Here is a 14108-nt window from a genome sequence, read left to right as displayed (position 1 = left end):
TCCAAGGTATATGTGGGAACGAAAGTCTGACCAGTTAAAGTCTGAACAAAGTTCAACCACCAGGTTCTAACGGGTTGGGGGAACATATTGCGTCATCATACTGCGTCATCATCAGCGGAACTGAACAATTTGGAAGGGTTTATTTTTGGCACGGACACTGTATTTGTTTGTTCTACCTCTAGGTACATTGTCTCAAAACGAACGTGCAAATAATTTATTTCACCGAATTAACACTTGAAGGTAGCATCTCCCTCCATTGAAAACAATCCACTAAGCTTAAAGAAACTGTGAAAGTTGTACAGCTCCGGAAAATATGGACTCATGTCTGTGTGTGGACTTCAGTCATGTACTGCCAGAGAACGTTGACTTTCCGTTCGTGGCCAATGGGTCGGGTTCCCTACACTTCATCCCCTAAAAGTGGGCGGGGTGAGGAGTGCACTGACGAACTGCGTGAACAATCCTTGCAGTACTTTGAATGTGTTGTTGTTGCTTTCATCTTTTGACTGGGTCCTTGTAGACTCAGTCCAGAGAGGCGCGAAGGATTTACTGTTCCGTTCCGTTCCGTCCCGTTCCGTCATAGAATAGGCTACCTGTTTTCTTGATAGGTCCAACTCAGAGAGGATCATCAACACTTACTAGAGGTGACCTGGGTTTCTAGGGTAAATTAAAGACAGATCATAATAAGGTCTAGGCCTACTACTTGAAGACATCAACATGCCCCTGACCCGCTCTTTATCCATGACGTCCCTAAGCGGGTTGCCGCTCTGGGAGGAAGAAGATTTACCTGTGGAGGACCTGCTGCTGTTTGAGGTTGCGTGGGAGGTCACCAACAAAGGTGAGAATCAATTGAATGGGGATAGTCATCTATGAAGTCGATTCCAAGGTGTTGATACTACTTGAAGTAGGCCTATATCAAACCTGTTTTGTGTGCCATTTCTGGGTGACAGTGCATGCATGTTGTGTAGAATCAGTTCTTATTTGGTGACTCTTTGGTGACTTGATTTGATTGGAACAAACCAATATGGCACTTTTACCCGTGCAGCTTATTGAATCAGTTGTACCCTCTTTGTGTCATGATGCTTTGAAATGTATCCTAAAGACTGTTCTTTTTAAGTGTGGTAAGCACGTATGATTGTCCAGGTTCATGGTCTATCTATGAATATCTATGAATATTATATGAATATTATAATGACTCCATAGAGGATGACAACTGTGACTGTATGTAATAAGACATTTGCAGTACATTTATGCTTTATGTGATTTATGTGTTTGGACCTGAATCTTTGATCCCAAAAGAGCAAACATTGCAGGACAGTGCAAGAAGAGATACGATATGCAGCTGGATGAGCAGTTAAACATTAATCTGTAGATAAATACAGAAGCTCTGGAAAATATACCTGTCCTCGTGTAGTTTGTGTTGAGTGGAGAGCTTTTGTCATATTGAATCAGCAACTTTTAATATCTTAATAGAAGGACAATCAATCTAGCAGAATAATAGATTTTGTGTCAAGGTGATGCAATCAATATTCCGTTCTTAGAAAAAAGAATGGAAAGAAGTTTCTTTATGGTGATAGTTTTCCTGTGTACTGTCTGAGGGCTCTTGACTGCTGTAGTTTTTCTGCTGTTGTTCAGAGGCTATCAGCTATTCCCAGTTAATTAATTTGGCATCAGAGTACAGGCTTACGCAGCTATGACGATCTTCTGATGCCATACACATGGGTTTGCTATTGTTGATGGTCCTCCTCACGTGTATTTGAACACTGTAGTGCAAATGTAGCCTATCCTTTGAACAGCAATTACACATGCTTTGGCGAGTTTTATCATCAATATGCATGTGTGTGTGTGTTTTTTTTTTTACACATGCACATAATGCAAAGCCAGGAAAATGTATGTTTTACTTGAACATCTATTTTGCTTACTAGGCTACTTCCTGGGTTGGGCTGAGCTAACTAAAGAAGCTTTAATATCACGTGTGTTACTGAGATACAGTGTGTGTGTGTGTGTGTGTGTGTGTGTGTGTGTGTGTGTGTGTGTTTGTGTGTGTGTGTGTGTGTGTTCTCTTCAGTGGGGGGTATCTACACAGTGATCCAGACCAAGGCCAAGATCACAGTGGATGAATGGGGGGAGAACTACTTCATGATGGGGCCGTACTACGAAGTCAACTTCAAGACCCAGGTGGAGGCGTGTGAGCCTCCTAACCCTGCCATAAAGAAGGCCATGAACGCCCTCACCAGCAATGGCTGTCAGGTAGCCACTCTTAGAAAAAAAAGTGTTCCAAAAGAGTTATGGATTTCATATGGAACCTTTTTGAATTCCATTAAGAACCTTCTGTGGAAAGGGTTCTACATGGAACCCAAAAGGGTTCTTCAAAGGGTTCCCACAGGGACAGCCGGAGAACCCTTTATGGCTCCAGATAATATGTTTTTTTCTAAGAGTGTACTCAACCACACACTCATACTAGAAATCATGTTGTTGTATCACTGAGCCTCAATAATACAACCTATTTGGGAGCAAATTCATATACATTCATATACACACCTTGGATTATCATATCATAGAGTTCCTTGCTTACAGACATGAAGTAATGCTGTAGGTCAAGGGGAGCCTACACTGTGCTGTAGTAAAGCAGTTTGGCCAGCAGATGGTACACATGTACTTTTTTAGATGCACAATCTCACCACAGTGAGCTAGAAAGAGATAACCACAAGATGGCAGACCAAAACCATGTACAGGATCAAATGACTCCATCAACAGCTTCACAAACAGTGAAAAACAACTTACTTTTAACTGTGATTTGTGTTTGTGCGTTAATACCTGTCATTGTGTATTGTTACTGTGTCCGTGCTGTGTTACAGTTCCACTTCAACAGCTTCACAAACAATGTATCTAATTATTCTTATTTTTAAATGTGATTTGTTTGTGTTTGTGTGTTAATACGTGTCTACGTGTATTGCTACTGTGTCTGTGCTGTGTTGCAGGTCCACTTTGGCCGCTGGCTGATTGAGGGCAGTCCCTACGTGATCCTGTTTGACATTGCAGCAGCAGCCTGGAACCTGGACCGCTGGAAGGGAGACCTGTGGGACATGTGTGGTATCGGACTCCCCGTCCACGACCGAGAGGCCAACGACTCTCTCATCTTGGGATCCCTGGTTGCCTGGTTCTTCAAAGAGGTCTGTGGAGCGTCAATAGTACAGGATTCAGTTGACACAGTTAACTTGACATTTACATTTACATTTATGGCATTTAGCAGATGCCTTTATCCAAAGCAACTTACAACAAATACTTGACTTCTGATAAGTGTACATATGATAAGTGCAAACTCTGTTAAGTGCAATACATAAGTCCCATAAGTCCCATAAGTCCCAATTCAAATGTAATCTTTTTTGTTGGTCTGGAGCATTAGTTTGGATATATGCTTGTTCTGGATCAGGGCACATATTCATGACACTACCATGCCATTGTTAATATTAGAAGTGGACAGTGAAATACCTGCTTGACTGCTCCTATTTTCTGGTCTGTGAGAATTGGGAATCATCAGTATTTCAAACTTCCTGAACTTTTCATCCCAGTTAACGGACCAGATCCAAGACACGCCCAATGTCATTGCTCACTTCCACGAATGGCAGGCAGGGGCGGGGCTTATTCTCTGCCGTTCACGGAAGGTTCCCATGGCAACCGTCTTCACGACCCACGCCACTCTGCTGGGCCGGTACCTCTGCGCCGGCAATGTGGACTTCTACAATAACTTGGACAAGGTGGGATGTAGGCCGACAAGAAACACACACACACACACACACACACCCACCTACACACACACACACACACACACACACCTGACCACACCCACCCGACCACATCCACCCACCCACCCATCCACACGCACACACACACACACACACACACACACACACACACACACACACACACACACACACACACACACACACCCCACACATACACCCTCCCCCCCCACACACACACACACACACACATACTTTCACACGTTGACTTCATTACATCATCATACATTGAGTGAGGGTAAACTTGTCAGCCGTCAAAGTTAGGTGTTAGTGAGAGTGTCCATCAGCAGTGCTGCTGCCTGCGTCACAACGGGCCAGTGGTTATGCTGATGTTTGTAATTGGGCCTCTTTGGCTCACTAAGTAAAGGTCACCATGGACCTAAAGGCCATTCACTGGGCTGCAGGGGTAATTGACAGCCTCTCATTACAGAGAGGAGAGGAGAGGAGGCCTTCCTTTGATGTAATACTCAAGGGACAACCTCACTTCCCCCCATTCAGTCCTGTCAGATGGTATGATTGACAGATGCCGAATTCCAAATCAATCCCCTGCTCTTACCTTACCTTTGTGGCCGTATGAAAGGTTTTGGATGTTTCCCCTGATATTCCTTGGAGGAATGTTCATATTGCATATTGCCTGCACCTGTCCAATCCATTTAAATCAACACAAAAAGTGCCCGGAGGTTGAGGCAATGGAGTCGCTTTGGCCAAAAGTTGTGTGTGTATGTGTGTTAGAGATCTTTGTGTATTGATTTCCTTTATCCGTTGTCCGTCATTGTGGTCCGTCTCAGTTCAACATAGACCAGGAGGCGGGGGAGAGACAGATCTACCACAGGTACTGCCTAGAGAGGGCAGCTGTCCACTGCGCCCACGCCTTCACCACTGTCTCCCAGATCACTGCAGTGGAGGCCAGCCACATGCTGCACAGGAAACCAGGTGGGGAATGACTTTACTGTAACACCTCCACTGTTACACTGGCTGAATCTTGCTGTTGTTACAGTAGGTGGTCATCACTCATTGCACTGTGAGTCGCTTTGGATAAAAGCGTCTCGCTAAATGGCGTATGTCTACGTATGTTCATGTTCAGCGGGACAGGTGGTTTCACCGCACACTGAGCTTCCCTGTGCTTACTGTATGTTCGCTGTGCAGACGTGGTGACTCCGAACGGGCTGAACGTGAAGAAGTTCTCGGCCATGCACGAGTTCCAGAACCTTCACGTCACCAACAAGGGCAGGATCCAGGAGTTCATCAGGGGACACTTCTATAGGTATGGTCCCTCCTGTCTCTCTATCTACCTTACACCTGCTAACTCTTATCTATCACATACTGTAGCCTCAATCAAATTAAATGAGCCTTCACCTCATTATAAAGACTATTACCCCCTGTTATTGGCAGCCTCTCATCTATCTATTGATATAAGAGCTCTGCCCTTATCAAATTGTTTGATATCTTTTTTTTTTTGGCAGCCACCTGGACTTCAATCTGGAGAAAACCCTTTTCTTCTTCATCGCTGGGCGATATGAGTTCTCTAACAAGGGAGCCGATATCTTCCTGGAGTCGCTGTCCAGACTGAACTACCTGCTGAGGGTAGGGACCTCCATACTGTACCATGGCATTGGTGATGATGAGTTCTAGATCATCTGCAGACCTGTTTGCGTGCCTCCGGTTGTCCATCAACACTCTTAGAAGAAAAGGTTCTAGTTAGTACCAAAAAAGGGTTCTTCGTTTGTCCCTGTAGGGTAACTCTTTTTAATGTACAGAAGAACCCTTTTGGGTTCCATGTTGAACACTTTCCACAGACAGTTCTGAATGGAAACCAAAAGGGTTCTCAATGGAACCCAAAAGGGTTCTTCAAAGGGTTCTCCGACAGGGACAAATGAAGAACCCTTTTGGAAGCCTTTTTTTAAGAGTGTAGAAAGAGATGAAGGATGGGACAGTGATGTTAAGAATCTTAAGGATGTATACCTGCAATGGGAGCCAAATGGAACTCGAACCGAATGACCATGATTGGAGCAGGCAGTTGGCTCCAATGTGTAGCCTATTTCCTGGTCTCTCATATAACATTGGTCTTCAGGTGGTGTCACTCTCCTACGCCATTCTTGTCCCCTGACCATGTAGACGGAATTGCTGTATCTGGTGTGAGACAATGACCGTCTAACCTTTCTTTATCCCTGTCCTTCTTTCCACTACTCTCCCTCTCTATCTGCTTCTCTCCCAGGTGCATAAGAACGATGTCACAGTCGTCGTGTTCTTCATCATGCCAGCCAAGACCAACAACTTTAACGTGGAGTCGCTGAAGGGACAGGCGGTACGCAAACAGCTCTGGTACGTTGGTCACTGCCAGAGTCATAGACACACAGAGTTTAGCCAACTTCAATTTCTGGTACAGAACGGTCATCATCGCCGTCTTGTCACCAGTAGTTCTCTGACATTACATTTGAATTAGAATGTTACTACTGCATAATGGAATGTTTTGGGCCAAAATGGAAGATGGTTTGCACAACACTGTTGTAACGACTAACCTTTCTCCACACCTCTTCCTGACCTCGGCTCACCTCAAAAGGCAGGTGGGGCGGCAGGTAGCCGGTGGGGCAGGTGAGGCGGCAGGTAGCCGGTGGGGCAGGTGGGGCAGGTGGGGCGGCAGGTAGTTAGAGAGGTCGGCCAGCAATCGGTAGGTTGCTGGTTTGATCCCCAGCCTGGGAGGGAGCCGGATGTGAGCTGGTGACTGGAGGGTTGCTGGCATCATATCTAAGGTGCCCTTGAGCAAGGCACTTAACCCCTAATTGCTCCAGGGGCGCCGAATATGGCTGACCCTGTGCCCAGAGCTCTGTTCTCCCTCGGGGGTGTGTGTTGTCTTGGGGGGACGGGGATGCAAAAACTACCACATTCCGAGAATTGGTTGCATGGCAAATAAACAGTCTTTTAAGGCACAGTTTGTTTCAATTTGCACAACATATACTTACAAATCATTGGTCATTCAAGTGTGCGATTTCTCGATGTTATTTTTGGATCCTGGCCTCTGAGACCATCTGTATGCTTTCTCTGACAGGGACACAGCTCACAGTGTGAAAGAGAAGTTCGGCAAAAAGCTTTATGAGGCTTTGTTAAAGTAAGTAGCTATAGTAGCACCCTTCCCCACCCACCATGGTCCTGGTTTTACATTACATTTACATTTACATTTATGGCATTTAGCAGACTCCTTTATCCAAAGCGACTTACAACAAATACATTTGTCTAAGTAAGTGAATCAGTCATCATAAGAAAAAGTAATCTATGCTAGGACCAGGGGCTATTGGCAGTCACAATGCTAGAAGAAGGAATAATAATAATAATAATAATAATTATTATTATTATAATTATTTTATTTTTTATTTAATTACAGGAGAGAAACTTGTACAGGGGGGTAGTGGGGATGAAGGGGTCTTTAGGAGGGACAGTTAAGATGTAGCCTGAAGAGAGGGGTCTTCAGTCTATGGCGGAAGATAGGTAGTGACTCTGCAGTCATGACAGCAGTGGGAAGCTTGTGGTTAAGGTTCATGTCTTGACAGTGCAATACCCCTCTATTTCATAGCATGCGTTTGCATGCATTTCTTTGTCTTCACCATTCTAAGCAGATCCTATGTGTGGAGTGACCTTTCTGTCTTTGACGTTGTCTAAGTGTTGAGTTGGCTGGGGTGTTGATGAAGGCCTGGTCCATCCATGTAGGTGGATGGTGTGAATGCTTGATTGTTACTGATGTGCTTATAGTTGATGCGGCCGTGTGATGACCTGGGGCGATTGTTGACCACCGCCTGATGAATGAACCTCTCTCTTGTCCTCAGAGGGGACATCCCCGACATGAACACCATCCTGGACAGAGACGATTTCACCATCATGAAGAGAGCCATTTATGCCACTCAGGTAGATATGGACAAATACATATTGTATTAAAAAAAATAAAAGTAAATATGTTTTTAGGGCATTTCTGCTTTATTGGGATAGATTGACAGGAAGGATGGGTGAGAGAGAGGAGGGATGACATGCAAGATATGTCGAGGGTCGGAATCGAACCAGGAACCTTGCGATTACGTGGCATGCGCATTAGTGTGCTACGCCACCAAGCGCCCATATTGTATTTATAATAATAAAAATGATGCCCGTCATATCAGTGGTAATAAATTCCAAATAGGAGAAGGGATTCCCCCGGGCTAAAAACATGAATGAATGTCAATGCTGTAACCAAGCGGAGCGTTATTATTTAACTTTATAACACCAGGCCACAGGTCAATAGATTGGATTTGGTGCAGTGAGCATTCACAAGAAAAGTGCCAATAAAAATATTGTAAATGGCGTTCTCTGTGAGATTTATTTTTGTAAACATCAATATCCTAGACGCGGGAATGCGAGCGCTATTGACTACATGTGTGTAGGAGTGAGAGCATAGAGGGGTTGGTGTCTGATGGCTTGGTGTCGGGAAACATTGTAGATGTTTTTGATTTTTTTTCCTTGTTCATGTTTCATTCATTCATTTTTCATGTTTCATTCTCGTCTGGAGTCCAAGTCTTGGTTAAGTGTCAGATGCAGTTTAGATGACCAGTGGGGAATTGCCGTCCGTCTGTAATGTGGCCCCTCATTCACACAGTGGCTAAGATGACAAACTGTTTTGCTGTCTGCTGAGGTGTGCTGTTAAAGAGGAACCACGGTTCCGGTTGCACGTTAGAACTATCATGAAATGTAGCATTGCAGGGTTAGGGTTAGGGTTAGGGTTAAGGTTAGGGTTAGGGTTAGTTGCAGTTCTTACATCCATGTAGCATCACAATAGAATGTGTTTGCTCCCCTGTACAAGAGAAATCACTACTTGTAAAGCTCAACGCTATTATGAAATGTAGCATTAAATTATAACGTGTACGTTCAGCACCTTGCAACTTTGCATCCTTATTCTATTAGCTTGTATTTTTCCTGAGGGTGATCCCAATTTTGTGAGAAAGTCATTTAAAATGTATTAGCTCAGTGGTTAGATACACCCTCCTAGGATCTATATTATTGATTTGTGCTCTAATAGGTTATTAGACATGGATCAGTGACTCATAGACTTGTATTGTTTCTCATCACATTTACTGCTTGAGGTGCGAAAACACTCACGACACACTGACATACACACTAACCATCTCTCTCTCCTACTCTTTCTCTCTCTTTCTCTCTCTCACTCACACACACACACACACACACACACACACACACACACACACACTCTATCTCTGCAGAGACACACCCTTCCTCCGGTGACCACTCACAATATGCTGGATGACGCCTCTGACCCCATATTGGCTAACATACGACGCATCGGCCTCTTCAACGCTCGCACTGACAGAGTGAAGGTAACCGCTGGGCAGGACGGCCATCTTGGTTTCTGATGGATGCCTTTTTTTTTTTTATTTTTTATAATTCACCTCCAAATCAAAGTGTGTTAGTGTAGTGGAGGTGATTTGGAATTGGGTCTTCCTTCTGAGAAACCTGGGTTCGAACCCCGCCCGTCACAGTAGTCTAACAGAGGCTTTTCCCGTCTGCTCCTCTCAGATAGTCTTCCACCCAGAGTTCCTGTCCTCCACCAGTCCCCTGCTGCCTATGGACTATGAGGAGTTTGTAAGGGGCTGTCATCTGGGGGTTTTCCCTTCTTATTATGAGCCCTGGGGTTACACACCAGGTAACACCATCACACACACACATGCACACACACAGAGAGAGACACACACACAGACAGACACACACAGAGACGCACGCACACACACACACACACACACACATGCACACACACACACACACACACACACACACACACACACACACACACACACTACTCTTGAGTCCATGATGTGTATAGACTTGTGTGTGGTTGTTTGTTTGCTCCCCAGGTGAGTGCACTGTGATGGGCATCCCCAGTGTGACCACAAACCTCTCTGGGTTCGGCTGCTTCATAGAGGAACACGTCTCAGACCCCACAGCCTACGGTACGGACACACAGATCCCCCTTCTCTCTTGTATTATCCTTTCCTGAGGATAGAATAGCCCATTATGGGGCGCTTAGTGGCGTAGCACACTAATGCACATACAACATAATCGCAAGGTTCCTGGTTCGATTCCAGGAACCTCCTCTCTCTCCCATCCTTCCTGTCAATCTCTACTGTCTCAATCCCAATAAAGCAGAAATGCCCTAAAAAAAAAAAGAATAGCCGATTATAGACTCCTCCAATTTAGCAGACAGTCAATCACACATTGATTAGGGGAGCCCGCAGGAGGAATGCTCATAATCTTATGGGCCAACGGTACTCTTTACAAATCCCAAGTTGCTTATTGTGATGCCTTTTTTTGTAATGGGAACTTTTCAGTTGTAACCTTGGCAGAGATCCCACTTCTCTCTGCTTGTCTGTGAAACTCAAGCCCTTATCCATCCATCATTTAGCAGTTTAGAATAATTATAATAATATTAGCAATAACGACTTCATTCATATAGCGAAAATAAAACAGGGAAATCAGGAAATACCTTTATAACGTAAGAATAAAACATAAGTTAAAAGAGGGCCAGGTGTGCAAAAATGCAGGACAAATGGGTAGTCAAGTTAAATGGAAACATCCATGTGTCTCACTGGTCTGGTCCTGGTCCTGGTCCTGGTCCTGGTCCTGGTCCTCTCTCCTCTCAGGGATTTACATAGTGGACCGACGGTTCCGCTCTGCAGACGAGTCGTGTAACCAGCTGACCCAGTTCATGTTTGGGTTCTGCCAGCAGTCAAGACGGCAACGCATCATCCAGCGGAACCGCACAGAGAGGCTGTCGGACCTGCTGGACTGGAGGTACCTTGGACGGGTGAGTCACTACCATGCCATGATGTCACGGTTCATCACATGGTGGCCTATTATTGGTTGGCCATGGCGAGTTCAGAAAGTCTTGTGGTGGGCTTTTACACGATGCAAAAACATTGTGGAACCAACATACAGTATTATGACCACGAATGCACAGCGAAACTAATTCAACTGATCTACTGTAATGTGCTCTAATTTGTTTGTTGCCAACTTCATTGAGTTCTGTGGTCACACATACAACTTCAACTGTAGCTAACGCTCTTCGCCAGGTAAACAATGCCCATTCTTCTTCACTTTTCTCTTTCCTGACTGACTGACTAGTTGATTTGTGGTTGCAGTTCTACACGCACGCCCGCCACCTGGCTCTGAGGAGGGCTTTCCCTGACAAGTTCCAGATGGAGTTCCACGCCCCTCCACAGGTAAGATATGGAGGACAGGAGGACTACCAGTCTCCTATTGACTGACACGGTGGATCCTGTCAGATTTTACCCATATGACCTCTAATTGACAGGGTAACATTTGGGTGAATGGCAAGACGTCATGTATGAGTCTGTAACCCTGATCCCTTTGTTAAAGCCCTTAGAATGAAACACTCTGCTGAGTCCTGAGAGTTAAATGTTGCTTTCTCTCCTTCTGTCTCTCTCTCTCTCTCTCTCTCATTTGCCCTAGTTGAGCCTGAGTATTGAGGATCCTAGAGAGTGTGCAGACATATTGTAACTTTCCCACTTGAGTGAGTGCAGCTGTATCTTTTCTCTCTGACAGACTGAGGGATTCCGTTACCCCCGCCCCGCCTCAGTGCCCCCCTCCCCCTCGGCCTCCGTGCACTCCACCCCCCACCACAGCGATGAGGAGGATGAGGAAGAGGAGCCCTATGATGAAGATGAGGAGGCAGAGAGGGACAGACTGAACATCAAAACCCCCTTCATCCCGGGGGCAGTGCCCTAGGGCAGGAAGAAACAGCCAGGCAAGTCTAGCAATTGAGAGGGCAAATGCTAAGTGGGATGCTTGGGGCGGTCGACTGACGTCACCCCATTGAAGTTCAGATTTCAAATGGTTAGGGTTAAGGTTAAGGTTAAGGTTAAAGGTTAAGGTGAGGTTTTAGGGTAGGGTTGTCCCAAGCATCCCATTTAGCATCTACCCATCTGAGAGGTCTGAGTCCCAATCAGCTGTTATACAAACTACCTACAGTATGTGATCTCCCTCAAGGCTGATCTAGGATCAGGATGGTCTCAGAACCTTAACTATTAGAGGGGAAAATGAACAACTGACCCAAGACCAATGCCTAGAGGCAACTGACCCTAAAGTGATGGGACTCATCCCTCCTGACGCTTTAGGAATAGTACTTAGTAGTTTCAGCGGTTGATATGAATGAGGGATTGCATTTAATTGCTTAATCCTTACTGAGGGAATGTACAGTATGAATAATGATGAACATTATTTGTATGGTGAGATATACTCTTAGACAAGTGTTGCTATGAATTCCAAATCATTTTATTAAACAGTACATTCAAACATTGTCTCTGTAGCTGTATTTAGAGTCCAGTATTTTTTTCTCACACAGCATTTAATATTCTATATCCAACAACAAAAAAAGAATGGATGCTTTTTTCTTTTCTTTTCTTTTTTTTACAGTTATAAATACATTAAATAATACATTAGAAGTACTCTCTTTACCATGCCGGCAGGTCTTGAAAATACATTTGGTCTGGATTGTCATCAGCTGAAATTAAAAAATAACAATAACATTAATGGCAATATCTCTAATACCTATGTAGTAACACTGTAATAACAGTAGTTATAATACACTGTATTATCATATTGTTACATAGTAATTCAGCAATTGCATAGCGAAGGATCGTTTATGCTACTGTATGAAGAATTCTCCTTATTCCCCTTGTGTCATAACAAACCCTCGACATTGCTATGCGCTTATAAATACAGTACCATACCAAATTACTATGTAATAACATGTTAATACAAGAGTAATTGCAGTGTTACTACACAGCTATAAGATAACTTTATATTACAGTCAAAAGGGCTCTTGAAGGACTACACTTTCTCTGTGATTGCTGATGCCACCTGGCCTGGGTCTGGCATGGCTTCTTCAACCAGCCCCATTTCTAGGACCAGAAACCCCATAATCTTGTAAACGTGTGTTGGGGTCAATTCCATTTATATTCAGTCAATTCAGGAAATTAGACATTCCAATTGAAAAGCATAGAGTACATTTGGTACTGATAAATTCAGTTTGCTTCCTGAATTGACTGAATTGAAATGCAATTAACCTCCCCAACCCTGGAAGGAACTTCATGAACAAGGCTATACTGTAGGTCCAGCTCACCGTCCTCCTTGGCCTGCTGGAGAAAGTTGAGCAGGACGGTAGCTGCCTGGTTCACTCTGAGCTTCTCTGTGTTTTGACTGCGGGTCTCTGAAAGAAGGAGGTCAGACACAGTGTTGAGTCAGTGGCTTAGAGAGGAGCAGTACAGCGGTATCTAGTACTGTAGCTGGTCACATAACACACATACACACACACACACACACACACACACACACACACACACACAGTCCAGTAAGGAATTCTGTTTACCTAAATGTAATGTGTCAAATAGATCTCCCTCCTTTCGGTCCTCTGAGATAAATCGTCTTCCCTCTGTGATTAAAACATTCACATAATTAGGTTATACATTGTTGAGGTGCATACAAAATGGCTCTTTTTGCTTTTAAAGTTAATGTATGTTCACATGATAAGGTAGTCTATACGTGCTATAAAGCAGATCATTAATATTTGTGTTTAACTTAGGCTAGAATTGTCAGGTGCATATACAGTAAGGAGAGCAAGATGCAGCGCCAAAATTAGGTATAATTACATACGCGTGCCCTTGAGATAAAGCATAGCCTGGGGCGACCAATTTCTCCGTTGGAAACTGCCCTTTATTTGGAAAGATAAAGATTTTTGTTAGACCAAATTAGCTTTTATGAAAAAAAAATGCTAGGACTTTGTGGGCTAGCGAGAAAGATGAGTGTTTGTTGTTACCTTCGGTGCGCTCCAGGAATTGGAGACAAACGTTGCCACAAGTAAAAGCGCAAGTGCGTAGGCTGTAATAGTCCTCACACCCTGCAACAGTTAAAGTAGGTTAAAAGCCTAAAAGTCGACAGCTTAGAAAAAAATGTATTTTAAAATGACTAAAAAATATTGAAATTACAGTAAATAAGACACTTGCACAAATTGGGACAATGTGCATGTTCATGCGTAATTACGCAAACTGCGGAAAACTATACCCTGCGATTTCATCAAAGCTGTTCAGAAATTCCAACACACAGAGAGGTTAATTGATACCACGTCAACTGATCACTGGTATTAGGCCTACTGAAAATATAATTTTAAAGTAATCCGCAGTCCTGCGCTACCCAAAACGTCCCTAAATAAATTACGATTTAAGTACCGGTAGATACAACTTACTTTCATTGCGACGG

At 44.1% G+C, this 14108-nt stretch overlaps 2 protein-coding genes across 2 annotated transcripts; one reads left to right on the top strand and one right to left on the bottom strand.

Annotated features, from left to right (window-relative positions):
• Positions 1-714: 714 nt before the first annotated feature.
• On the top strand, positions 715-11579 carry gys2 (glycogen synthase 2; the record flags this gene model as incomplete). The annotated part of the gene is made up of 16 exons (XM_083691755.1): positions 715-835; positions 2066-2247; positions 2979-3170; positions 3570-3755; positions 4589-4733; positions 4947-5064; positions 5264-5384; positions 6016-6122; positions 6847-6906; positions 7619-7697; positions 9041-9154; positions 9354-9480; positions 9689-9784; positions 10475-10638; positions 10973-11053; positions 11397-11579. 16 exons carry the CDS (start codon positions 715-717, stop codon positions 11577-11579), a joined length of 2076 nt encoding a protein of 691 aa, XP_083547881.1.
• Positions 11580-12289: 710 nt separating this feature from the next.
• On the bottom strand, positions 12290-14100 carry spx (spexin hormone; the record flags this gene model as incomplete). The annotated part of the gene is given in 7 exon segments (XM_083691841.1): positions 12290-12304; positions 12308-12354; positions 12976-13062; positions 13222-13284; positions 13506-13563; positions 13669-13749; positions 14095-14100. Coding segments are annotated over 7 exon segments (357 nt in total).
• Between the last annotated feature and the right edge of the window lie 8 nt (positions 14101-14108).

This window comes from Argentina silus (genome assembly GCF_951799395.1).
Source record: "Argentina silus genome assembly, chromosome: 20".
NCBI classification, from domain to species: Eukaryota; Metazoa; Chordata; class Actinopteri; order Argentiniformes; family Argentinidae; genus Argentina; species Argentina silus.
Note: the sequence above shows the minus strand (reverse complement) of the source record. Positions and strands in the feature narration are given on the sequence as shown.